Genomic DNA, 27,808 nt, shown 5'->3' on the forward strand with positions numbered 1-27,808 from the left:
AGTCTGTAGATCTTTTAACTTTCTTGGAATAATTTTTTCCTAAATATCTATTGTTACGATGCAATTGTAAATGAAAGTTTTTCCTTCATGTCTTTTTCAGATAGTTCATTGTTAGTGTCAGTTCAGTTCAGTTCAGTTCAGTTGCTCAGTCGTGTCCGACTCTCTGCGACCCCATGAATCACAGCACACCAGGCCTCCCTGTCCATCACCAACTCCCAGAGTTCACTCAAACTCATGTCCACAGAGTCGGTGATGCCATCCAGCCATCTCATTCTCGGTCGTCCCCTTCTCCTCCCGCCCCCAACCTTTCCCAGCATCAGAGTGTTTTCCAGTGAGTCAACTCGTCGTATGAGATGGCTAAAGTATTGAAGTTTCAGCTTTAGCATCAGTCCTTCCAATGAACACCCAGGATTCATCTCCTTTAGAATGGACTGGTTGGATCTCCTTGCAGTACAAGGGACTCTCAAGAGTCTTCTCCAACACCACAGCTCAAAAGCATCAATTCTTCTGCGATCAGCTTTCTTCACAGTCCAACTCTCACATCCATACATGACCACAGGAAAAACCATAGCCTTGACTAGACGGACCTTTGTTGGCAAAGTAATGTCTCTGCTTTTTAATATACTATCTAGGTTGGTCATAACTTTCCTTCCAAGGAGTAAGCGTCTTTTAATTTCATGGCTGCAGTCAGCATCTGCAGTGATTTTGGAGCCCCAAAAAATAAAGTCTGACACTGTTTCCACTGTTTTTCCATCTATTTCCCATGAAGTGATGGAACCAGATGCCATGATCTTTGTTAGTGTACAGACATGCAATTGATTTTTGTATGTTGATTTTGTGTTTTGCTATTTTACTGAATTTGTTTATTTGTTTTCACAGCTTTTTGATGCAGTCTTTGGGTTTTCTATATACAATGTGGGGGTTAAACAATGTGTGGGTTCAGGGTGCCAATGCTTCATATACTCAAAAATCCATGTATAACCTTACACTTGGCTCTCCGTCTTCATGGTTCTGCATCTATGGATTCAACCGATAGTGAAATGTGTAGTGCTATAGAACATACTTAGTGAAAGAAATCCACGTGTAAGTGGACCTGCACAATCCAAATCTGTGTTGTTCAAGGGTCAACTGTATAAGATTATGTCATCTGTAAATAAAGACAACTTTATTCTACCTTTCAGGTATGGATGCCTTTTTTTTTCTTTTCTTAACTTGAGGTAACTTTGATACATAAGCCTTTTTATTTTTTTCCCCAATTGCTCTTGCTAGGACTTCCTGTACTGTTTAATAAGCACTCATCTTATTCCTGATCTTAGATAAAAAGCTTTCAACCATTCTCCACTGAGTTTGACATCAGTTGTGGGCTTGCATGCTGCTGCTGCTGCTAAGTCACTTCAGTCGTGTCCGACTCTGTGTGACCCCATAGATGGCAGCCCACCAGGCTCCACCATCCCTGGGATTCTCCAGGCAAGAACACTGGAGTGGGTTGCCATTTCCTTCTCCAATGTGTGAAAGTGAAAAGTGAAAGTGAAGTCACTCAGTCATGTCTGACTTGTAGCGACCCCAAGGACTGCAGTCTACCAGGCTCCTCCATCCATGGGATTTTCTAGGCAAGAGTACTGGAGTGGCTTGCCATTGCCTTCTTCGGTGGGCTTGCATACATGACCTTTATTGTGTTGAGGTATGTTCCTTTTGCACCAGTCTCTTTTGCATGAGACTATCATGAAATGATGTGAATTATGTCAAATGCCTTTTATGCATCTAATGAGATGACCATATGGTTCTTATCTTTCATTCTATTAATATGGGGTATCACATTTACTGATTTGCATATATTGAATTATCCTTGCATTCAGAAATAAATCCCACTTGACCATGATGTGTGATCTTTGTAACGTGTTGCTAAATTTAGTTTGCTAGTATTTTGTTGAGAATTTTTGCATCTAAGTTCATCAGGGATATTGGCCTATAGTTGTCTTTCCTTGTATCTGGCTTTGGTATCAGGATAACATTGGCCTTGTAAAATGAATTTGAGAGTATTTCCTCCTCTTCCATTTTGGGCATTCATTCTTCTTGATATGTTTGATAGAATTCTCTTATGAATTCTGTTAGATCCATTTAGTCTAAAGTATAGGTCAAGTCCAATGCTTCCTTACTTATTTTCTGTTTGTATGACCTATCTATTGTTAAAAGTGGGGTATTGAAAGCCCCCACAATTATTATATTGTTATCCACTTCTCCCTTCATATATGTTAGTATTTGCTAATATATTTAGGTTCTCCAGTGTTGGGGCATGTATATTTACAATTATTATATCTTCTTTATGAATTGACCACTTTACCATTATATGATGACTGACCTCCTTTGTCTCTGGCTAAGGTTTTTAGATTGAAGTCTATTTTGTATGATATAAACCTAGGTACATTTGCTACTTTTTGGTTTCCATTTGTAAGGGATATATATTTCCATCTCTTCACTTTGAGATTTTGTGTGTCCTTAAAGTTGAAGTGTGGAGAAGGCAATGGCAAGCCACTCCAGTACTCTTGCCTAGAAAATCCCATGGACGTAGGAGCCTGGTGGGCTGCAGTCCATGGAGTCACTACAAGTCAGGCATGACTGAGCAACTTCACTTTTACTTTCACACATTGGAGAAGGAAATGGCAACCCACTCCAGTGTTCTTGCCTGGAGAATCCCAGGGACGGGGGGCCTGGTGGACTGCCGTCTGTGGGGTCACACAGAGTCGGACACGACTGAAGTGACTTAGCAGCAGCAAAGTTGAAGTGAGTCTCTTGTAGGCAGCATATTAGCTGGGTTATTTTTTTTTTTCGTCCTTTCAGTCACTCTATGGATTTTGATTGACAAATTTAATCCATTTACAATTACAGTAATTATTCACGGGTAAAGATTTACTAATATCATATTATTGTTTTCTGGGTATCTTTGATTTCCTTTGTTCATTTCTTCCTCTCTTGCTGTCCTCCTTTGTGATTTGATGATTTTCCATAGTGGTATACTTAGTTCCTTTTGCTCTACCTTTTATGCATCTACTGCAGGTTTTTTCCTTGTGGTTACCCTAAGGCTTACCTAAAATATCTTACAAATATAAATCTATTTTAAGGTGACAACAACTTAACTTTGATTGTATGCAAATACTCTTACCCTTTCACTCTTCCCCATACATGCTATGTTTTCGATATCACAATTAAAGTTTTTATATCACGTATCCATTAATAAATTATTGTAGCCATAGCTATTTTTAATATTTTTGTCCTTTAGCCCTTATGCCAGCATTAAGTGATTAACACAACACCATATTATAGTAATGGGGAATGCTAAATTTGATTATATACTTACCTTTATCTGTATGCTTTATATTTTCATATTTTTCATGTTACTAATTAGCTTCCTTTTATTTTGGCTTGAAGAATTCAGAATCTCTTGTAACATAGGTCTAGTGGTAATATACTCCCTCAGCTTTTTTTTTTGGCTGGGAAAGTCTTTATCTCATCTTCATTTCTGAAGGACATAAAGTATTCTTTGGGATATATAGTATTCTTGGTTTTTTTTTTTTTTTCTTTTTCTTTCACTACATTGACTGTATCATTCCACTCTCTTATGGATTATAGATGTGTGCTGAGAAATCTGTTGGTAGCCTTAGGGGGAGCTCCCTTGTAAGTGACAAGAGTTTTTTTCTCTTGCTGCTTTTACGATTCTTTTTCTGATTTTTGGCAGTTTTATTATTGTGTGTCTTGGAGAAGATCTATTTCAACTGAATTTACCTGGGACCTATGAGCTTCATGAACTTGGATGCCCAAATCTCCTCAGATTTGGGAAGCCTCAGTCATTATTTCTAAAAACAAGTTTTCTGCCCCTTTTGTTCTCTCTTCTTGGACTTCAGTAATACATAACTCATTTCGCGTTATGGTGTTCCATAAGTCCCGTAGGCTTTCCTAATTCCTTTCTTTAAGACGGTTTTTTGATTGTGTTGACCCTTTGTTGTGGTGTGCAAGCTTTCTCCAATTGCAGTGCATGGGCTATCAAGCTGTGGCGCACAGGCTTAGCTACCCTGAAGTACATGGAATCTTAGTTCTCTGACCAGGGATTGAACCCGTGTTCCCGGTATTGGAAGATGGATTCTTAACCACTGGACCACCGGGGAAGTCCTGAGAGAATCAATTCCTAGGTAGGTTGATAAGAAGTCTGGGGTCCCTGAGGAGAGGAGGAAGGGGTCAGGGGCTCTTGAAGCAGAGACAGGGGTCTGGAATTCTTGAGGCTTTCCTTTTCCTGGTGAAGAGAGCTCTTTCTAGCTGGGTTCTTGCCTGGCACTGAGTAGTACTGACCTGAAGGATGGGCTGATGCAGGCAAAATGAAGTTACTGTTCTTTCCTTTTAGGGCAGTTATTCTCATGTTTTTCATTCTGCTGTGTTGCTAAAGCTTTTTAAGTGGACTCCAGAGTTCTCTCTGGAGCTCTGTGAGACGGTGAAGGACAGGAAAGCCTGGCGTGCTGTAACCCATGGGATTGCAAAGAGTCAGACATAACAACAAGAGTTCTCTCAAAGCTGTTTCATTCATGGATAGCTATCTGACCATTGATTATTTTTGGAGGACAGAATCTGGATCTCCTACCCCACTGTCTTGCTCCTGATCCTTTGCCTTTTATTTCTACACTGTCTTCTATATTTTCTTCCCCTTCTTTATAGACTTTCAGAGATCTGCTTGTTCCCTTTTCAAAATATGCTGTTTAATATCTGTGGCAGTTGAAGAAATTGACCCTCATATTCTTTGACATTCCTCCCTTCTGCCTTGAAGATGGGTGATCTGGGGTTGCTCAGACCAATAGAATAAGTGGACAACACTAAGCCAGTTCCTAGGCCTTGAAGTTAAGAGTGTGACAATCTCTTATTTCCTGCCTCTTGAGTAACTTGGTCTCAGGACCCAGTTGCCATGCTGTGAGGAAGCCCAGGGGAGAGGCCACATGTAGATAAGTTATTTTTAAATGGATACAGACCAGTGAAAGTCCCAGATCATGGCCCATGTCAAATCAGTCATTAGTGGTATGAGTGAGCAGAGTGGAAATAAATCCTCCTGACCTCTTGGAACCACCCCCATGATACTGTATGGAGCAGAGATGCACCATTTCCACCAAGCTCTGCTCACCCTGCAGAACTGTGAGTAAATAAGTGCTTGCTGTTGCTTTAATGCAACAAGTTTCGGGACTATTTGTTATCTCAACTTCTCTGTCTCCTCTTTAAGCCCTTGCTTTAGATAATCTGTATTTTCTTCTTCCTACTTATCATGAAGGGCGTGTTCCAAAGTGTCTCTAACTTTAAAATCTATTTTTTTCTGGTGTGTATGTGTAGTTATTATTTGAAGGCTATTGTTCCCTTTGCTCCATTTCCTAGCAGTCCCATCAAAGGGATCATTTGATGCTTTACACATTCTGGCTCATTTCTGAAGTGGCTTCTCTGGGGCTAGCTTGTCTATGAAGAATGGAGTGAGGAGCTGTGCTGGGAGATCTGCTTCTGTTGCTCAGCCTTTGTGCTGACCCTTCGCTGACTAAGATCTGCTATCCATCACCATCTGCCATACCCACTGCTGTCTCTCAGAGAAAGCATGGGTGGGTGTGTGTGGTCACTTAGGTGTCTTCACCACTTTGTGGTGTGGCACTCAGGGAAACTCCACAACTCTCATCCCGCCATTCACTAGTTAGATCATCAGGGTATGTCATCTATTTCTGAGACTGCTGGACATTCCCAGGGACGTGAAGAGTTGAGAACATGTTCTTGACACCCTTTTCTACTATCTGGTCTCCGTTACATTTTTCAATGGGTCAGGGTAGACTCCACATACACTCTGTGACTGAGTTCATATGAGGATGGGGCTTTTTACTTTTTTCCCTTCTTTTACTTGCTATTAGTTCATTTGAGGGTTCATAGAGGAGCTTTGAAAAATTCTACTAGAGTCAAACTGTCCATTATGTAGTTTCCAAAGTAATTTAACAAATGAATTCTATTCTTGTTTTTTCCAGATGAATCATCATTAATACCTTGATTCCTTATTGTTCTAAGGAACGTAGTTTGGAAGATACTATTCTGAGTAAATCTCAAGTTGTGACTTACTAGAGTATTTCCATCTTTTTAACAATAGAATCAAAACTTAAGAAGAACATTTCTTACACAGTTATTTTTCTATGGGGAAACTGCTTCTTGAAATCTTACCAAAATAAAATAAAGAAACATATATTTGCATTTCAGATTTTTACTACCAGCTGCTCTCAATGGTGGGTAAGTTGTTCGTACCTTGTAGTAGTTTTCATCAGCACGAAGTGCTTTGGAAAGTCCAAAATCACTGATCTTGGCATAATGTTGAGTAACCAGCAATACATTCCTTGCAGCCAGATCTCTGTGCACAAAATTGCACTCTTCCAAATATTTCATTCCCATAGACACCTGATGAACCAGCTCTATGATGTTTTTATCCTTGACATGCCTGAAAGTCACACATATGTCATTAATGATAGTGAACAGGAGTCCATTTCAGAACAACCAACCATGCTTCTCATACAGAGAGAATATGAACCCACTTATTTCCTATTCTTCTAAAGTAAGAGTCACAAGTGGTGGTGACTGGTATTCAGCTGCTAGAATTTTCAGTGTGTGCTTTAAATTACATGAAAAGCAGTATAAAAGGGTGGTCAGACCTGGCTCATGGAGAACCAGGGTTCAGTTAGAACCCTCGTTCCAATATTGAAAAGGTAAGAACACCAACCCTGAGTCCCAATTAAGTACAAACATAGGTGCAAATGGGATAAAGTAATCAGTGGCTGTTATTATGATTTATTCCTCATGACTGACTATCTCAACCATGGCTGGAGATGAGCATAGCATGATTACTCCATTGATGGTTGCAATGAATTAACAGCAATGGATATTTTAAAAAATAATTACTTATGGGAATGCAGTAGTTAGCCAGATATGTAAAATATCACTGTTTTCCCATATAAAATGTTTATTTAATTGTTTCTTTTAAAAGAGCACATTCTTTCTGCCTGGTGACAGGAGAATACTTGCCAAGATAGTCTAGAGCTGACTCTATCACCAGGCCAGTATGACATGAGCAAAGGAGACAGAATTGTGGAATTAGAGTTTTTCTTTATGCATTAAGAGCTAAAGAACACTTGATCCAAAGACTACAGCTCTCAAACCTCCCCATTCAAGAGTATGGGCCAACTCTGGGGAGGCACCAGAGGAGACAAGGGTTCTGGAAGGAATCAGGCTATGATGTGCATTGGGCAGGCAGGCCCTGCCCCTCACGTATGAGCTGCTGGGGCACCTAAGGATACCTGTTCTGTTGTAAGTACTTGTTGAGTGGACCAAGTTCTGCCATCTCCATGACCAGCATCCAGGACTCAGCTTCACATATCCCTATCATGCGCACAATGTAAGGGTTGTCAAGCTGCTGCATGACGTTTGCTTCTGCTAATAACTCATCCTTAAGAGCAGGGTCATTGGCCTCATTTTTCAGGATTTTCACAGCCACTGTTTTCACAACTCTGCAAAAGAAATAGGAACACATAAGAAACTTTTCAAAGTGGCTCACGTATAGATAATTATCTTCCATGAAGCATGATTCCTGTGCTGGAAATGACGCTATGGAAATACCTGCCACAGAGTGGACATGTGCCCGGAGAAGCCTTGCACATGGCTAATTCTTCGATCATGCACTCTCATTTTAGAGACAGGGAGTAATACCTAATTTGTTGAAAATAGTGGGAGAGAGCTGAAGAATGCCCCAATCAACCGGAGAGCTGACACCCTGAGGAATGTTTATCAAATAAACTTCAAAAACTATGACATGCATGGATTCCAGTAACGTCTTGAGATTTATCACATTATTATGTGTAATATATGTAATTACAACATGCCTTTAATATACGTTACAATGAATTTCTAGATGCAGAATTAAAAAGCATGCACTGTTGAAGCTTATAATTTACAAAACACTTCCAAAAACTGAGTTTTTCTAATTTTAAGCATGGTTCAAAAAGCTTGAAAAAAAACTAATTCTTTTCTATTTTTGAATAAAAGCATCATCTAAGTCATGTTTGAACTCTTGAAAATATTCTGACATAGTGGGGATTAAATCAATAAATATTTATTATGTACGATTAACTTAACTATGTACGATTTGAAAAACTGCATCTTTTCATGATACAGTTCCCACAAATGCAGGAAGTATAACTCTTTTGTTGAACTTCAAAAGTAGAAAATAAAAACAGAAGTATCAAATAAAATAGGTTAAATAACATAATAACAGAGTAAGTCTGACATACATTCAGAAAAGAACATATAGCTGCAGTGTAGAACTCAAGCGTATTTACACATTAGACACAAGATGTAGTTCCTACACAGATGGAAGTATAGAACTTCTCCAGTACCCAAGAAGCCTCTGCATCCTCCTCCTGAGATCAAGGAAATATAATCTTATGCCATCTCTAGTTAGCTTATTGTTTTACCTTCCACATTTCAGTCTACCATCCATCTGGAACTAGTTTCATGTATGGTGTGAGGTAGGGGTCAAAATTAACAAGCAAAAACCTCTTGATTCTTCCAATGTTTAAGGAAGAAAGAACATTCACAAACTTTTCCAGAAACAAAAAGAAGAAGGGAACTTCCCAACTCAGTTTATGAGGTTAGCATTACCCTGATGCCAAAACCAGGCAAAGAAATTACAGGAAAATAATTTACTGATATCTCCCATGAACGTAGATGCAAAAATTCAAAAGGAAATATTAAAAAATTTAATTCAGTGCTTTATGAGAAAGATATAATGAATATATAATTCATGAATAAGATAGGTTTATTCCAGGAATGCAAGGTGGGTTTAACATCTGAAAATCAGTGTAATTCATCCATAAACACAATAAAGGAGAAAAAGACTATCAGCAGAGGAGAAAAAATAAACAAAAAATGTAACACACATTTACGAATAAAAACAAACCTCTTAGAAAAGTGGAAATAAAAGGAAACTTCCATAATCTGATAAAGGGCAGCTATGAACCTAGTGGTGAAATACTGAAAGCTTTCCCCCTGAAACCAGGAATGAGGAATGTGACCACTGGCACTTTTATTTAACACTGAACCACAGTTTCTAGTTAATACAATAAGGCAAGGAGGAAGTGTAAAAGTATAAGAATGGGACAGGGTGAAATCAAGCTGTTGTTATTTATAGATCATATATTTCTGGGGCAAACAATACACAAATAAGCTACTGGAAATAATGAGTGAAAAATAATAGAAGACTTTAAGAAAAGTTGTTGGACACTGGGCAAACAGACAAAATCATATTCTTACATTCAAGCAATGCTAAGGAATAGCAAGTAAAATTTTAAAAATTATACCACATATATTAAAACCCCAAATACTAAATACCTGTGAATGAATCCAGCAAAGAAGCTGTGCAAGACCTCTACACGAAAAACTAAATAATTTTGCGCAGAGAAATTAAAGACCCAAGTAGATGGAAAGATGGGTCATGCTTATTGATATGAAGACTCAACACTATAAAGACATCATTTTGCCCCCAGTTAACCTATATGACCTCTCCTCTCCCCACATCTCTAGTTGAAATTATGTATCTATAGTCATGTCCATGTCTATTTGTACATTTAATTAAGCAAGGAATTCAGTATTACAAACAAGCTGAGAAAATTTATACCTTAATAGAGGATAATTTATATTCACTTTATAAAATAATGGACATATATCATAGTAATTTATTTAAAAGTAAGCATAGCAGTCATATATCTATATATATGACTTTATATATCTGTCATATGTCATATATATATATATATATATACACACATACACACACACACAAAGTCGGACATGACTTAGTGACTGAACAGCATATATATATATATGTATAAACACATATGGTGAAAGGGGCAGGATTAAAAGCATAAGTTTCTGTGCATACCCTTGCTTGTATTTTTGACCCTTGAGCCATGTAAAATATCTACTCAAGAAAAAACTGTATACAAATTCCTTAAATTTAAAATAGCATCAAACAACCAAACCCAGTTATATTCATATCTGTAACTTCCTAGTTTGGACATAGATTTTTAGAGGATTTGTTTCAAAGGACTTTAGAAACCAATAATTTTACTGAAAATTCCATGACAGATGCCTTCTAAACACCAAATAAAATACAAAGAAATTTTTAGTAATCTAGCAATTTTAATTGTTATATAATACATACTAGGGTTTCCCAGGTGGTGCTAGTGGTAAAGAACCCTCCTACGAAAGGAGACATAAGAGACATGGGTTCAATCCTTGGGTTGGGAAGAGCTTCAGGAGGAGGAAATGGCAACCCACTCCAGTATTCTTGTCTGAAGAATCCAATGGACAGGGAAGTCTGGCAGGCTACAATTCATAGGGTTGCAAAGAGTCGGACCCAGAGCAACTTAACACGCACGTGCACACACATAATACCTACTGTTCTTTGAAATTATAGACTAAAGCAAATAAATAATTATACTAATAAAACTTGTCATCAAGAATTTTCTGGCTAAGAGAAATGAGACACAATTTTTAAAAGTCAAAGAAAATAAGTGAAAACACTGTTATCAATGAATGATTGCATCTTAAATAATACATATGTGTATGAATGTGCATGTAAAGATCTAAAAATTATAGACACTCAGGTTTGTTAATAGTTGCAGTGTTTGGGTGGTAAAATATGATGTTTTTATTTTCTTATATTTTCATTGACTCTATTTCTTAATTCGCTATAAGGGACACATAACACATCGAAACTATTATATACATAGTTAATATATATAATGGATACTTTCATTGTAATTGTACCAGAAATGAACAAAAATTATACAGTCAATCACAAAGGATTTAGCCATGCCACATTACATTTTGTGTCTGGGATTAAAAGAACATGATACATGTATATGTGGTAGTTTCTAGAATGTAAGCTCACATGAGAATAAGTGCAGGGAAATGGTGCAAACTTTTGACTTACTTTTTCATCTGGTAATAGCCCTTCTTCACGGTCCCAAAGTTCCCAGAGCCCAGTTCCTTGTCCTCCAGGGTCAGCAGCTTCCGGTCCAGGTAGACCTCCTTGGGCCGGATCTCCTCAGGGTCTGCATAGGGGCTTTCGTAGACCTCAGTGTCCATGGGCAAGGCTTCTCTCTGAGCTTCTGAAAAGGAGTTAAGAAACTTACAGCCCACGGACATGATCCCATGTGAAACTGCCATCGTCCCTAGCTCCTGCCTCCTGGGTTCTTGCCTTGCCTTTCACGACCTTGGTGACCTTGGGCATTTATAGTGCAAGTGAGCATTTGAGATGCAGCCTTTCCCAGCTCTGGCAGGGTAGGAAAAAGGCCCTCATCTTTGTTGTACTTGACCCCTGTTCTTGCACTAATGTACATCAAGAAAGAGTTTTCCTGTCAGCAGCAGAGACGGATGTGCTCAGTCGTGTCCAAATCTTTGCGGTCCCATGGACTGTAGTCTGCTAGGCTACTCTGGAATTTTCCAGGCAAGCATGCTGGAGTGGGTTGCCGCCCCTTACTCCAGAGGATCCTCCCAACCCAGGGGTTGAGCCTGTATCTCTTGCCTCTCCTGCACTGGCAGGTAGATTCTTTACCATTAGCACCTCCTGGGATGTGGCCCTCCTAATGGACTGCGGTGCCTTTAAACTGAAAATCCTGGCCCTCCTTCACTGAGAGGTGGGGTCTACATCCCCTCCCCTCCGTGGCTTTTGTAATCATGTCCACCGATAGAGTACATCAGTAGTGATGTTTGTGATATACTCAGGCCAGGTCTTAAAGGCCATGCACTTTCTGTCTGGGTTGCTGGGAATCTTGAAGCTTCAGACTCCGTGCAGTTGTTTAACTGCCCTGGCTCCTTTTATGCTGTGAGAATGCCCCAGCCAGTCCAGGTGGAGAGACCAGATGAAGAGTCTCTGAGGCTCCATACCCTGGAGGTGAAAGATGCTGCCTGGCCTCCAGTGCCTTGGTTCTAGTCCCACCATGGTCTCCACTCCTGCTGGCCCAGCTCCACCCCCGATCTGCCTGCAAGAGGCCCCATGCTGCCACGGCCCGGTTCAGCCTTGCCCAGATTCCTGACCTGCATGAGATAATTAAATAACTGTTGCTGATATAAGCTACTAAGTTTGGGGTTGATTTTTTTTTTGTAGCATTAAATAGATCAAGTTTACCAACTAAAACAAAAACCTGGGGCGACCTAGAAAACCTAAGAAGCTGATCCAGAGGCCCCATTTCTGACCAGTCTAATAGAGGCCTTGTGAGTTTGAAGGGGTGCTTCCTTTCCTGGCCTCACAGAATCACTGTAGTTCCCTGAGCATGTCTAGAATCCCAAAACTTAGACATTTCTTCAGTTTTTACCAGCTGCTTATTGCTGGATCTCCATTTGAATTTACTCCTGGACACAGACATCTTTCCAAGAACAGATCTTAGAAATGGAAACTAAGTAGCATCATTTATTACTGGAAAAGGTGAGATATTCTGAAGCAGTGGGTTTGAAGGATATTTTCAACATGGGTGATTTATTGTGAGGGAGGCTGTACAGACCATTTCATCCAACAGACACCACTACTCGCAGACACATGGCATCTTCCACCTGCCACCAGATGACAGGGTCACTCACTGCTAAGCAGCGCCTGTAACAGCTGCTGACAGCAGGGTGAGCCCTGCCATTTGCAAGGGACTGTGGGAGGCACCCCTGAGCTGTGAATGCCCAGGACTAAAGGGGCAGCTCTTACCTCTCTCATTGGCCCATGGTCCTCGGTCTGGCTCGTAAGGGTTGAATGTTGTGGAACTATCCACCTGGTTCCCTGAGGATGTGGGGGCCTGAGGCACACAAATGATAACAGCTCATTTTTCTTCATGAATAACACTGTTGAGTTGGCCTGCATGCTAATTTTTATTTTCAAATAATCACATCTTAACTTAAGCAGGGAAGACAAAGGAAGGAACCAAGAAAAGAGACAGGAAAACAACAACAACATGGCTTATCTCATTCTCCGGGCAACTGATGGGATGCTGGGAAGGCTAAACAAAGCTCATACTCCTATAACAGGAGGGGCCTGCAGGGATCCCAGGGGGTGTTGTGAAGGAATTAACCAGAACTGTTTCGGTGGAATTCCCGCCTACTCACTCGCCCTTTCAAATCCTACGTCCACTTGCTAAAAGATGCTGAGGATTTTCATTATTCCCTTGGATTCCTCCTCCTCCATTAATTCTTTCTACTATTACAGAGAAATTATTGAAAAAGAAACATTAAGTATCTACCAGCTGCTTCAACCCACTTCCCAACTTGAAAGGATCCATGAATTCCCAGTATCCACACGTATCTTTACAATCTGTGGAGATCTAGCAACATTTGGGTAGATGCCAGAGGGTAGTGTTGGCCTGGTCAGTGAGCTAGAGGTAGCAAGATGAAGTGGCTGCTAGCATCCCAGGGTCTAGTGCCCCACCTGTTAATTGTCACTGTCGTCATCATCATCATCAACCAACCCTTTGAGACAGGGAAGCCTGTTTTTGCTAACCTGAAGGAAGGTATTTCTTCCTTGTACCCAGAGCAGGGAACTGATGCAGATAAAAAACCCTTGCTGGCCATTATTAATGGCAACTTTCCTTATTATGTATTTGATTTGGATCAGTTTGCAGCAGGATATAATGGGGGGAAATCCACTGTTATATTCCTATATCTTTTCCTTCCCCAAAGTCTCCATCTCAGTTCTGCCTGATCCACCTTTATCCTCAACTAAAAACAAAGGTGTGTGCTTGGTCACTCACTCATGTCCGGCTCTTTGTGACCCCATGGACTGTAGCCCGCCAGGTTCCTCGGTTCACGGGGATTTTTCAGCAAGAATACTGGAATGGGTTGCCATGCCCTCCTCCAGGGGATCTTCCCCACCCAGAGACTGATCCTAGGTCTCCCATATTGCAGGTGGATTATTTACCGTCTGAGCCACCAGGGGAGCCCAAGAATACTGGAGTGGGTAGCCTATCCCTTTTCCAGGGATCTTCCTGACTCAGGAATCAAACCAGGGTCATCCTGCATTGCAAGCAGATTCTTTATCAGCTGAGCTAACCGGGAAGCCCCCAAACAAGGATACTGCTACTAAATTTGGTTCACAGGAAAACCATGATTCAAATTATCTTTTTGGCATGAGTTGAGTAGAAAGAAATTTTACATACCCGTTTTTTTTTTTTTTTTTTTCAGCAGTGCCCAAACACTGGCCATGAAGAAATGAGATACTGCCATATTTTGGAGAAATTTAGAGAAACAGAGATAGTAAGCTGAATTTTACACAGTCGCTTATCTACTAGCACACATGGAATGTTCACCTGCCTTCCTGACATCACCAACTCAGGATCCAAAAGTACAGTAATGAAGTCACAGTTCATCACTTCTGCGACATGGTCACTTGTGCCTGAAACTGTCTTCCTGCTGCTTACCGAGCTCTATAGAGCCCTGGCTCACCATGGTAAAGGTCCTTCTGACAAGCCAAAGGACATCTGCTCTTATGTGTCAATGGAATACCATTGTATCCATTTCCTGATGACTATCTCATCACTCTTATCAACTATTTAATAGAAACAGCTGTGATGTATCAAGAATGAAAACAGAATATAAGTTACAGGAGATATAATCATTTACTCACTGCATCAGAGCTTTGTTGCTAAATTGTTCACTCAACCACTGCTAAATAAAAATGTGTTCAACAAACATAACATGAATAAGTGAATGGAGACAAACTTCAAACTGGGAGGTGTGAAATGTAAACACTTTTAATGTGATTTAAAGATGAATTATCTCTCAAGTTCTTCTATTAATAGGTGTGGGTATTTCCGGGAGGCCTGGCGTGCTATGATTCATGGGGTCGCAAAGAGTTGGACATGACTGAGAGACTGAACTGAACTGAACTGAATTCCAAATAACAGTATGCCGCTTTTAAAAATTAACATATGATTATAAGACTCTTGGATATACAGTTAGTTCACTTTTTATTTATGATATAATTACCCGGTCTCAACAGAACTGTCCTATGAGAAACTAGGTAATTCCCAAAGCTTGCCATACTCCTGCTCTGCTTAGTCCCCTCCAGTAATCAAACTACAAGATTGAAATAGTTTTCAAATTAAATAATAAATTATCTTTTAGGTTCACTAAATGACTATCATTTCAACTTCTCCGATTTTTTCCCTCGAGGTAGGAAGGTTCTGAACTCAAAAGCCAAACCATGACCCCAGGACCAGCCATCATGGACAAGGAGAAGGCACCGATACCCCTTCTCTGCACTGGAAGGTCTCCCACTCTTGGCCCCTTAGGGATGTATCCCACGACTGCAGCCCCTCCACCCTGATGGGATGTTCTCCGGAGCAGAAAGACTTCATAAAGGCTATTACATTTGAAGCCAGAATGCAATGATCTGCGATATGAATCTTGCCAGGGAGAATTTAAAAACAGAGGTGGGGATGTAAAAAGCACTGAAAAAGACACTAGGGCATGAGGAGTAAGAATCAGTAATGATGGCCACAGTTAGCCTACAGCCCTGGACAGAGGGATGCATACTTTGATTGGCTGTGTGGTGTTCATCCCTTGTCTGTCTTGTCTGTGGATAAGAAAATGGGTTTCAGGTCTCCTCTCGAGAAGGTTGAACCCCATCTTTTAAGCCGAGGTGGTTCAAGGGCTTCGTTTCAACACTGCCCACTTAGACCACCATGTGATTACCAGTCTTTGCAGCCTAAACCCTGAGTTTCCCTCAATAACCACATCAGCTCCCTGCCTGGACCCCTCGGCCCTCCCTGCCCTGACTGGGACAGAGAATGGAAATACACTTCAAAGAGAATGCTCTTTGAAAGACATGGGAGGTTTTTCTACTGTGTCTGTTAAAAAGGCTGTATTGACTTTATTTGAAGATGAAGCTACAAATGCAAGTTTCATCTTTCCCAAAGCACTTGGTGATTCTACCATTCAGTAGAACAACAACAAAACCCTACGGAATCAAATGCTTGATTGAAAAGAAGATTTGAGGACTTTGTAAACAATGAACTCTAAGGCACAATGATAAATTAGGAAAGTATTGTTAATACTTAGAATTGAAATACCTTTTAATTTAATGAAAAATGTACTGCTGATCCATTCTATCACCTGTCGTTATTATTTCTGCTCTGTATTTTATCATATATTCTGCCCTAATCAATAACATCCCCCTTTCTGCATAGAGAACAAGGTATAAATGAAATGTTGACTGTTGCTTTCCCCCTACTTTTGTTGACATTTGAAACCGAAGTCAAACCTGCAGGACACCACTAGATGGCACTAGGTACCTTAGCTTTCCACCTTCCAAAGAGCAATTTGTGAGTTTTAAGTTTTGTAAATTCAAATAAAAACAGATCACTCCACGATAATAAAAATAATATTTGTTTAGGTTGGGAAGATCCCCTGGAGGAGGGCATGGCAACCTACTCCAGTATTCTTGCCTGGAGAATCCCCATGGACAGAGGAGCCTGGCGGGCTGCAGTCCATGGGCTTGAAAAGTGTCAGTCACAACCGAGTGACAGCACAGCACAGATTGTGGTCCCTGATCTCTTGTTGGCTACTTAGCTGCAAGTAGAAAATATATTTGACAAATATCCTTTGAGTGCCTATTTTTAAGAAGCACAGATTCAGAAGTGAACAAAAGAGAAAAATACATTGCTTTGACGGAACTAATTCAGAGTTTCCTGACTCGGGAACATTGTTTGCCAGGTATTCTGATTTTCATTTCTAGACCTTAATTTTTAGACTTAAAACACATTTTAACAGGTAACAGCAGTAATAATGATGACGATATAGTCAATGTTTGTCACCACTGCAATGACAAAAAGAGCCAATAGGCTTCAGAAATTTTAGCTGCCCAAACCAGACACAGTTCTGGTCTTCAGTGGAATGACTTTGGTCCCAGTCCAAGGCTCCAGAGCTAAAGGCAGACTCTCCTTGGCCAGGGCATGAAATAATCTTCGGTATGCTTCAGATCCATAAAAATAAGCACCTGGCTGTCATAATTAATCTTCCTTCACCTTAGAAGCAAAGATCTAAAAGCTGGTCCTTTATAATGATGTGGAAACATTTTCTCAAGGGTTTGGTCCACTGCTTCCACATTACCAAGTACATGGGGATGATTTAAGAACTCCTTCTTTCTTTCTCCTGCCTGATTCTTAGTGAATCATGTTAGAATGTCTAAAAGTATTCCAATCAGCAATGTAGGTGCTGGAATAAAACATGAAAAATGGATTTTAATTTGAAATTCTAGAACATTTTCCCACAACTAAGACAAATCTGAATGCTACGTTTCATCTTAGAGAATGTGCCTTTGAACTCTGAAACGGAAGCACAGTCTTTAAGGCTGCTGTTGTTCAAACTGACAGTCATCCTCAATAGAAGGACTGGTTTACATACTTAAAGCAGCAAAGAAAAATATTCCAGTGCTAACAATAGGAGGAATTTTATTCATGTAAGGATTACCAGTCCTTAGAGTAAGTGATGGCAGGAAGCAAGGAGAGGGTAGATTATACTTGTATTATTCTTCAGTTAAATTCATTCATATTTTCAAGTGTTAAAATGTTACTAATCTCTAAAGAAAAATACTCCTGCCCTTAAGTTTCTGTCATAACATTTCAAATTATCTGATTAATAATATTCTGCAAATCATAACACATTTGTCATTAACTATCTGCCTGCTAGAGTTAATTCATGTTCTATCATGTCCATTTTATGCCTGAATTATTTAAAAAACAACTATTCATATTGAACAAATAAATTCAAGAAAGTTATTTATACCTTAACAGATGGGATATTTGACATAATTCCCACAAGTCTTTTTTCATGACTGGTTAAATAATGGAAAATTCCTCTTTTATTTTTTAAGACCTAAGTATTAGTTCTCCTAAAATATTTACGGTGAGCAATTAAAATAATTTTAATTCATTGCTTAAATCATACAATGTTTCTCTTTATCAATGAACTACTGATATTTTTGGCTTTTATGAAAGTTCAATGCATACTTCAAAGCTGTTATAAATTTAGACAATAGCCCTCTTTTAGCCAGAAAAGTATTTCCACAGTATTAACCAGATTAATTAGCTTCTAATATTTAATTGTCTTTTAAAAGTGATTAAGTAGTTTAAGAGGGGCAAATTTTAAAAGGCACAACAGGGTTTCAATGAAAAAATGGGTCTCCTCGACACGCCATTTCCTACTCCCAAGGCAACTAGTGCTATCAGTATTTGCTATATTCTTCTAGAACATTCTACACTGTATCAGCACATATATATGTGCCTGACTTTGTCATCTTCAATTAACATTGCATGTTGGAAATGACTCTATATCTCAGCTACCCATCGTGGTATGAATTTTATCATAACTGATTTCATTTATTTCCCATTGATTTTTAAATTATTACCAGACTTTGTCAATGATACAATGTTAGACATGTACCATTTCACACTTCTCCAATAAAGCACAGCTTACTCACCACACACTTGTTGTGTGGTGTCACCAAGCTTATTTATTTGGGCTAGTTTTACAGATGGACATAAGAGAGCATCATAGTTTTAACTTGCATTTCTCTTATTATGAAATGGAACAGCTTTTCCTATGCTTAAGAACTATTTATATTTTCTTTCCTATAAACTATCTTATGCCCACTAACCTATTAGATAGTTAAAACTTTTATTGATTTATAGAATTTCTTTATATAGTAAAGATATTGACCTCATATATATGTGTATATATATATATGATCACTGCTAATATTTATTCCAAGTTTATTATGTTTCTTTGGAAGATGTTTTGGTTCTTATCCACTCATGTATTTTATTTTTTGGTAGTCTTACTGATATTTTCTTCAATTTCTTTAGACATATTCTTCTTTAACCTAAAGACCTACTAAATCTTATTTTCTGGATATTTCTGTAATCACTGTAGATGAGTGGGCTTCAGGCTGCTTGAGACAAGGACAGGGGTGGGAGTGGGGCTTATTTCTTCACAGTGCTGGGTTACTGTTTCCTGGGGTGATAGTGTCTTGATGTGTCACCCTGGCTGGCCTGAATGATATTGCTGTGTTATTGACTCAAACTATGATCACGGTACTGCTGTGGAGGGATTTTGGAGAGGTAATTAAAATTCTTAATTAGTTGATTTTATTTAGGGAGCTTATCCTGGGTGGGCAAGTCAAGAGTTCTTAGAAGAGGTTGAGACTTTTCTAAGAGGGGTGGGGCGGGGGGTGACTGACACTTAGCTGTTAACGACAGTTCCACCTTGCTTATCCTCCCTTCCTGATGACTTGCCCTATGAACATTGAACTTGCCCCAATAGTTGTGTAAGGCAAATCCTAGTGATAGTCAATATATATATCTGTGTGTGTACATGTATACAGATATGTATATAAATATGTACTTATATGTGTTAAAAATGTACCTATGTGTGTATATGTGTGTGAGTGCAAAGTGGGTGTGTTTCATGTATAAACCTCTGACTGATCACATTCTCCTGGTTGAACCCCGAATGATGCCCTCGGACACTACAGAATTAAGGTAAATGTGGAAAGCTGTGTCTTCTCTGCAGTGAAACTGCTTATGTCTGAGACTGCACATGGGTGGAGGACTGTGTATCGGCACACTGGCCTTGGGCGGTCAGAAAGAGAAGGATGAATAAATAAGTGGTGGGAGTGAAGAGTGTGGTCCAAGTCCACAGGGGCTCCTCCATGGCTGCCACACAGACTCCATGCATGGAGGGGCCGAGGAAGCCAGGAGTGAAAGGTTCTAAGCCTGCCGATGGGGCTCCATGAATGGGCAACTCAGTGTCCTTCCCCAAGTTGTATTATAATATGAAGTTTTGTCAATGCAGTGTTTGATTAAGGACTCAAAGAGATGACTCATGGTTGAAAAGCACCTTGAACCAGAGCATATTTTGAATCAGCTCAGTTGATGGGGCACCATCTGGCCTATTTTCCCCAGAATATGGTCCTATGAGATGCCATCTTGACAACTAGTTGCACCCTTCCCAAGGAGAAGGGGTGAATGCCGACAGGCGTTGAGGGCCAGGAGGGCCAGAAGGTGGCAGCCATGGATAGTTTCACCTTGAATGATGGGGAATGTTGACCTCTTCAAGGCCAAAGCCTCAATCACCTATTGGCCCTGGTGGCTTGAAACAAACACCAAGTCATGGGGCGAAAGGGGTACTGGCCTAAAGCATGCATTCCCTTGACAACTCCCCAGCCTTCCAGCTCCTAACATGCCACCATGGCATGGACAGCCCTCAGGCTCACCCCTCTAAGAGCAATGGCCCAACATAACTGATGTTTCCCATGAGCTGATCCACCCTGACTGGGAATGTGGCCTCAAAACAGATAGTTACTCCAATCAGGTTTATCACCTAACTTTCCCCCTCAAACACTACATTAAACTTACTTCTCTTTTTTGTGGTCAACAAGATTGAAAATATCTAGAATATAACAGCCCACTTGGAAAGAAAATCTCAGGGCTTTTATGCTTTTCTTTTATGTTGTTTCTGCTAAGTACTTCGGGCAATCTGCTTCATGAACTGATGCTTGATTATATGACATAACATATCTAGAAAAGGGGCTTCCTGGGTAGCTCAGCTGATAAAGAATCTGCCTGCAATACAGGAGACCCTGGTTCAATTGCTACGTTGGGAAGTTCCACTGAAAAAGGGATAGGCTATCCACTCCATTATTCTTGAGCTTCCCTGGTGGTTCAGATGGTAAAGAATCCACCTGCAATGTGGGAGACCTGGGTTTGATCCCTGGGTTGGGAAGATCACCTGGGGGAGGTCATGGCAACCCACTCCAGTATTCTAGTCTGTAGAATCCCCATGGACAGAGGGGCCTGGTGGGCTATAATCCATGGGGCCACAAAGAGTCGAACACGACTGAGCAACTAAGCACACATGTCTGGGAAAGTACTAACTGGATATGAAAATGGAAAGAATTACTAATAAAATAATTTTATACCACAATGATAAAACAAACAAAAAAAAAGAAATCCATATACATGTTATAAATATTTCTTGAGGGAGGTGATTCATTATAACTGAGTTGTTAAAAAAAACTTTTTATTTACCTCATAATTCAATCATACAGCAAAATATGAATATGTATTATATGTCAGCTTTTGTTCCTGTTGTTTGGTCACTAAGTCGTGTCTTTTGCAACCCTGTGGATTGTAGCCCGCCAGGCTCCACTGTCCATGGGATTTCTCAGACAAGCATACTGGAGTAGGTTGACATTTCCTTCTCCAGGGGATTTTCCTGAGCCAGAGATCAAACCCGTGTATCCTGTATTGGCAGGTGGGTTCTTTGCCACTGAGCCACCAGGAGAGCCCATATGATGTCAGCTTTACTGTCTCATAAGTAAAAATGATGTTTCTAATCCTCAAATTCCACCTTGTCTTTATATATGTTATACTTCAGCTTCTGTGTTGGAGCTCTACAGCCACAATGAAGTTACTATGGCGCTTGATATTTATAAAATCAATGACCTTGTGTAGTCACTGGGCAGGATCCACTCTACTTTGGCTATTCCTTCCACCAACGTGTAATTTATCTAGTCAATTACCATAACACTGCAGCATGTGATTCTGGTTTCCTTTGAAAAGACTTTCCCATATGAGAATTCCCTCCCACCTGTTACACTGACGGAGACGACTTCCAAGTGCACATTGTAGCAGGGAGAGTGCGCTCACGGTGATGGACTTTGCAGCAAAGGGACTTGGACCCACATGGAAAGCACAATGAGTACGGGGCACAGGCTGCCCACGAGGGCTACGCATGACAGGGACATGAGACCAGAGCAGCAGTAGGGTCGGCAGCAGTGTACATGGAGGGGCAGCCACAAGGCAGAGCGTGGGTGCTGAATGCGGGTCTGTCCTACCACTTAGTCAGGGACAGCAAGCAGGGGACGCTTTAGCACCTTTCTGTGGTCACGCTTTGGGAAGGAGTATGATTTGATTCTTGAGATTATTCCACCCGCTGACCAAGTCTAGAAACCATAATGGCAAAGAGGAATAGTAAATGTTTCAGAAAACAAATACAGGCTACCTTACATAACACGTTATTTTAACTGTTTTATAATTACAGTAACCCCCTCCAGATTCTGTTGATGAAATGCCCTAGAGGCAACATGTGATCATTAGAAAGGCTTCAGGAAAAGCCTACTATTTGAGTAGAAGGATCTGGAAAAATATTTTGGCAATATTTTCCATGAAAGGCTATAAGATTCAAGTTTTCATATTAAATAGCCTACTTTTCATATATAGTTATTGTCAAACTGAAGACAAATCTTCCTAAAGAAACTAATTCTGAGAGCCCAATTTTGTTACTTCTGGGTGCTGGTTCCATGATATTTGTGGAAATTCACTGAGTTGGACCCTTAGGGAACATGCATAATTTTATACAGTCAGCAAAAAGTTTTTCCAAAATGTCTAACTCCTTGAAGCCATTATGTGATTCACAACTAAAGAGAAGCCTTGATATTCTTTTAAAGTGTCTCACCCCTAAGCCCACCTGCCTCTTAGAGCAAAATGGACCTGTCTCATGGTGGATAAAATCTTAAAGTTGACTTGCCAGCCCCAAGAGTCGTGTAAAGGGTAAAACAAAATGATGACTCCATAAGGTGCTTTACTTTAGAAGTTGATCCCAAAGTTCACCGGCATTTCAGTTCCCTTGATTCGGGGACAAGAGCTGTCGCAGAAAGACTGCTTGGTTCAGCACAGGTGCAGCTTCTGAACAAGTCAAAAGCCCCTACCATGGGTGGAGGGTTCATTTCATCTTCTGCAGATTTTAAGGGTTAACAGGCAGAAAGTGAGGTATAGAGCATATAGCTCATGTTGGGGGAATTTTTAGACTTCACAAATGGAATTAAAGGGCATCAAAGGTCCACAGTGAGGTCCCCTTCAAAGTAGCAGGACATCATTCCTGCTTGGAGTATAAATCTGCGTGTCAGCTCCTAATAGTCTGGAGGGAGGAGAGAGCTGGAATTCTCTCTCTTCAGAAGCATCAGGCATGTGTGGCCAAACCCACATGTAGAAGTGTGGAGAGATCACATTATCACCACCCACTGATGTGGAGGGAGGGTGGGTTCCTGCCAAGCCTCCAACTCCATCCTTTTCTAGAGGCTTCTTCTCTCAAGTGATAGCACCAAGCACCCCCATTCTAAGCTTTCCTCTACCAAGCTATGGCCAAAGCAGCTCTCCTGGAAAGGGTGAGTTTTCTGATAACAGTGTCTTGGTTGATTTAACCAAAAAAGTTTGGCAGTCAACCTCACTGAGACAACTTATATACCCAGCTTACTACTCATTATGCATATGGTCACATGGATCATACATGTGACTCCTCATGGATGGGTCAGGGCTGAGCCTGAACAATATGTTACCATTTCCAAAATCTATCAGGGGGTATATTTCTGATTTAACATTGGGTTACAGGGATATTTCATATACTTTTAGAAAATGGAGGGATTTTAACCTACCAAAGAAGCTAACTTAGTTAGCTCAGAACTGAAAATAGGCTGATTCTAGCTGCACCAGCACACAGTTTATCAAGTGTGATAAAAGCAATGACCATTACTCCTTTGTCTAAAAATACTTTTCACTGTGCTAATATACAACTGCTTCCTCTTTAATGGCCTGGTTAAGTAACACTTACCCCAGGATGAGAACTTGGAAGTTGTGGACGGAAGTTAATATTTCCTGGTTAGAAAGAACATGTACAATTACTGCTGTGTCAGTGAAAACCATCTATTTATCCCCTCCCCCACTGCAGATCAATCAATGTGACTGTAAAATATTACTGCTTGAGGAGCAGATATATTTTCTGCATACATTTTTTGTTATCCTCTTTCATTCAATTTTCTCATATAAGCAATAAAAACAGATCCATTTTTAAAGTTACTGACTAGTTTTTGATGAATGATAAATATACAGTTGGAGTATTCATTTTAATCAATCAGTAAAAACAAAGTCTCATCCCATTTGGTTTGACTTTGCAACAGATTAAATCTAAAATGAGGCTGACTATTATCAGCATCTGAAAGAGTGAGACTCCAACGTCTTGGCTACTCACCTGATTGCCCGCCAATTTTTTGACATGGAACTGTAAGAACTCTTAACAAACCATCTGATTTATAAGAATAATGCTCGACCAGCTGAAAAAGAAAAAAGAAAGTATCATCAATAATGGGGGCAGGAAATGCTCCTTACCTGGAGTAGCTGACTCCCCTTTTGGATTTTAAAAGTGATTCAAGGACAGTCCTAAACAACAAAAGGTGCTTCCTTGGTGGTCTTCCCGATTCCTTCCCACACCTCTTTCCTGCCACCCTCAGACTTCTGGCAGAAGTCCACATGCCACCTTCCCTTTTTGACCTTATTCTACTCTTGGCTCCCTTCCCTCCTTCCTTCCTTCTTTCTTTGGTGGTAAGTTGCATGTCTTTGTTTATATTCTTCTATATCCATGTGATGCCATAACAATGAATTCATTTATTCGATCTTTCAACAAACATTCTGTGGTTTGGCAGGCCCTGAGATAGGACAAAAGGTAACTATGGTGAACGAGACACCTTTCCTACTGTTGAGGTGTTTACGTCCTTGGTGGAGAAGGTTATAAATGAATTATAGTGTAGAGTAATTGATTCTGTATTAGTGCTCTGGGCAAAGGCTTTGGAGGGACCAAAGAACTCAGCCCAAAAGTTTCAGAAAGAAGACATCACAGCACGAGTGACATAGGAACTAGAGCATGGAGAAGGCTGACCCTTTGGAGAATGGCCTTAGGTTCACAGAACGTGGCCACCCTTGGCTAATGGTGCCCAGGAAACCATGAATCATGATGTCTGATTCCTACATGAAAAAGGAAATGAATGGCAAGTAGATTTATTTGTACCTAATCAAAATTATGCAACAGGAAGACAGCCTTAGTTTTCACATTTTCTTTTCTCAAGCAGACATTTCCTCTTCAGATAAACTAAAAATCCTTCTATCTGATATTTCTTTCTTATCTATTGATTCCTTTTCCAGTTATGGATTCTTGGCTCCTAAACCTCTTTTTTCTCTCAAAACTTACCTATTTGGGTAAACGTTCATTAAATGAATATATTTTATCCTTCCAGGGAGCATTCTTTTTTTAACTTTTATTTTATTGTGGAAAGAACACAACATGAGATCCACCCTCTTAATAAATATTCCAGAATGACCAGCCCTAACACACTACTGAAATGGACAGCAAAGCTCTCTCTGTTCTATTAAATGCAACAGTGTGTTCTCAGACATAGTACTGAGATCCCTACAACAGCTGAAATATCCCATGCATCTCTCCAGTATCATTCAATGGTTTCAGACAATCTACCCCAAAAGGATGGGTGGGAGGTGGGCATACACATAAAGATTTCCCTCTTGGGCAAGGGTACGCAAACATTTCTGTAAAGGGCCAGAGAGTGATGTTTTAGGTCTTTTCATTCCACATATTATCTCTGTCACATAGTTCTTTATTAAAAAAAAAATCACCCTTTAAAATATAGAAACCATTTTTCTTCAAGGACTACACAAAAGCCAGATGTGATCCATAATTGTGTTGATTCTTTCTCTACAGAAAGGAAAACTAGAGTAGTGTAGCAATTACCAACTCTCAGAAAAACAGCACCAGACTCCTGGGTAGAGGAAGGGTACCGTGGAACCTTATTGTTGTCAAGAAAGAACAATGAAATCACACTCATGAAAATGGAAGGTACTGCTGCCACTTTTGAGGCTCTTTCTTAAATACACATAAAAGGGAAAGATTTAATTAAGGCTGACTACTACGATATGGTAGCGGAATCAGTAAATATGGGAAAAAGTCTTGGGAAGGAATTTTCCAACAATTAAAGATGTTTAACGTTAAAGTCAGCATGCAGACTTGGAGACTGTGAGTGGACTCACTCAGGGAAAATGGTCATTCAGGAGAAATCCAATGGCTGTGTAGCAGTGATGGAGCCCAGGACCTTCAAGCATCAGACTGACGGATGGAGGCCAGTGCCTTTCAATGCACACCATCAGCGATTCTTGTAGGAGGTGAGAGTCTCTGATGGGGAATTAATTCCAGAAGGCAATATTCCCTACTCATCTCTCTGATTTGCATTGGGCAAACACTCTTTCAAAACGATAGCATTAAAATAAAGCAAAGACTGTGGTCAATAATGAGCTACACGTCAATGAGCTACAAACCAAAAGATAATGTCAGCGTTATGACTAATATGCATGAATATTAAAATACCCGGCATTCAAAGAAGATTTTCTTCCAGCTACAGTTAGAAGCCAAAATACATCATGTGGTGGTTACTCTGAGTGCTTTAAAGGTAGTGGGGATCCCTGATCTCAGGTTTTAAAAATACAAGATTTTCTGAGCCTGGTACTTTCCTGCTGGTGCCGCCCATGAAGTTCCTGGTGGGGCCTGGTGTGGACATTTGAACCCGTCCCCAGTGACAATCCTGCACCTACAAAACTCAACGTAGCTGTCGTTCTTGGGGTGGCAGAGTCCTTTGGTTTTCTCTGCCTCTGGGCCCACTACAGTTTATAGGATGTTTTGCCATTTCCGCATGGAGCTGTGATTTAGAATGAAGCCAAGTCGTTCGTACCTGGTGGAAAGCAGGGGTGAACATCAGATTAGAGCTCACTAGCGCCTAAGTAACTCTCATATTACACATTGCTTTGGGCTTTACTATCAGGTGGGTTAAGAAGAACCCCTTTTTAGGCCAGGGGTGGATAATCCTATACAAGTGGTGGCCTGACATGCAGGAAATGATGACCACTAGGTTGCCTTTATTTTGCAGTGAGAATGGTACTTGACATTTTATATTAAATTTGGCCTCTCATAATTCAAAGAATAGTCTGATTAGCCACCTCTAAGACTCGCTTCCCAGCCATCTACACACTTCTTTACTGTGTATTTGTCTGAAAGGCTGCTCTGGTAGAACGTCGCTAGCGCCTTAAGGCAGGGTCTCCTGTTAAACCACGTGTAGTCCTGGTTAGGTACCACTGCCTGGTGCCAAGAGCTGAGGGGCCCTGAACAAGCTGTGGGAGCCTCAGTCACCTAACGTGGTAACCCTAGACCAATGCATTCAGGAACCTGGAGGGTGCAACGTGGACTGTGATTGCTCAGGTCTCAGCAAGGACCCAGGTCTTCTATAAAGGTCCAGGAGGACACGTACCTGCCAGAGTGTGTCGAAATTCTTCCCGCCAGGGATGGAGAGCTTCCCCGTTTTGTCCTTGTCGATGCGGTAGTGCAGCACCTTGCCCTCGTGCAGCAGGCACAGGGCATAGGACCCATTGTCCCTGGCCCTGATCCTGGAAGAGAGAAGACAGTGCATCACCATCACTCCTACGGCCTGCCGGGGGTGGGGAGGAGCGCCCTGGGCAGGCAATCTGTGGCAGCGTCTTGACCTCGGGGTCAAGGGCTTTGTACCCAGGGAGGCCCAGTTCACAGCTCGATGACACCTCGAGTCCCAGACAAGGAACACCCAGTGGGTTTGGGAGCACTGAGGGGATTTCAGGAGAGGCCCAGGCTCTGGGGGTGAGACCTCCATTCATCTGGAGCACAACTCGGCACAGGGCACGGGCATGTGAACCCCACAGCACCCTGGAACAGTGGAGTCTGTGCAGCCCTCTGCACTCGGCTCCTCTCTTCCATGAAGTCTGCTTTTGGGTTAGATTCCAGACAGTGCAGATCCCCTGCCCAG

At 40.7% G+C, this 27,808-nt stretch overlaps 1 protein-coding gene across 6 annotated transcripts in view; it reads right to left on the minus strand.

Moving 5' to 3' along the window:
• The window catches only part of SYK (spleen associated tyrosine kinase), a 124,940-nt gene that overhangs the window by 16,514 nt on the left and 80,618 nt on the right, over positions 1-27,808 (minus strand). For 3 of the 6 annotated variants that reach the window (XM_088838163.1, XM_088838164.1, XM_088838165.1), the window contains exons 4-11: positions 27,281-27,416; positions 24,169-24,250; positions 23,752-23,795; positions 22,019-22,087; positions 12,800-12,887; positions 11,039-11,216; positions 7,344-7,553; positions 6,301-6,490 (exon numbers count right to left, since the gene is read on the minus strand). In XM_088838163.1, the coding sequence (XP_088694289.1) occupies positions 6,301-6,490; positions 7,344-7,553; positions 11,039-11,216; positions 12,800-12,887; positions 22,019-22,087; positions 23,752-23,795; positions 24,169-24,250; positions 27,281-27,416 (997 nt within the window). The remainder of the gene's footprint in view (positions 1-6,300; positions 6,491-7,343; positions 7,554-11,038; positions 11,217-12,799; positions 12,888-22,018; positions 22,088-23,751; positions 23,796-24,168; positions 24,251-27,280; positions 27,417-27,808) is intronic. The other 3 variants (XM_088838166.1, XM_088838168.1, XM_088838167.1) reach the window with 3 other exon arrangements.

This window comes from Moschus berezovskii, chromosome 7, assembly GCF_049115385.1.
Source record: "Moschus berezovskii isolate FMDL1 chromosome 7, NW_MosBer_1.0, whole genome shotgun sequence".
In the NCBI taxonomy this organism is placed as follows: Eukaryota; Metazoa; Chordata; class Mammalia; order Artiodactyla; family Moschidae; genus Moschus; species Moschus berezovskii.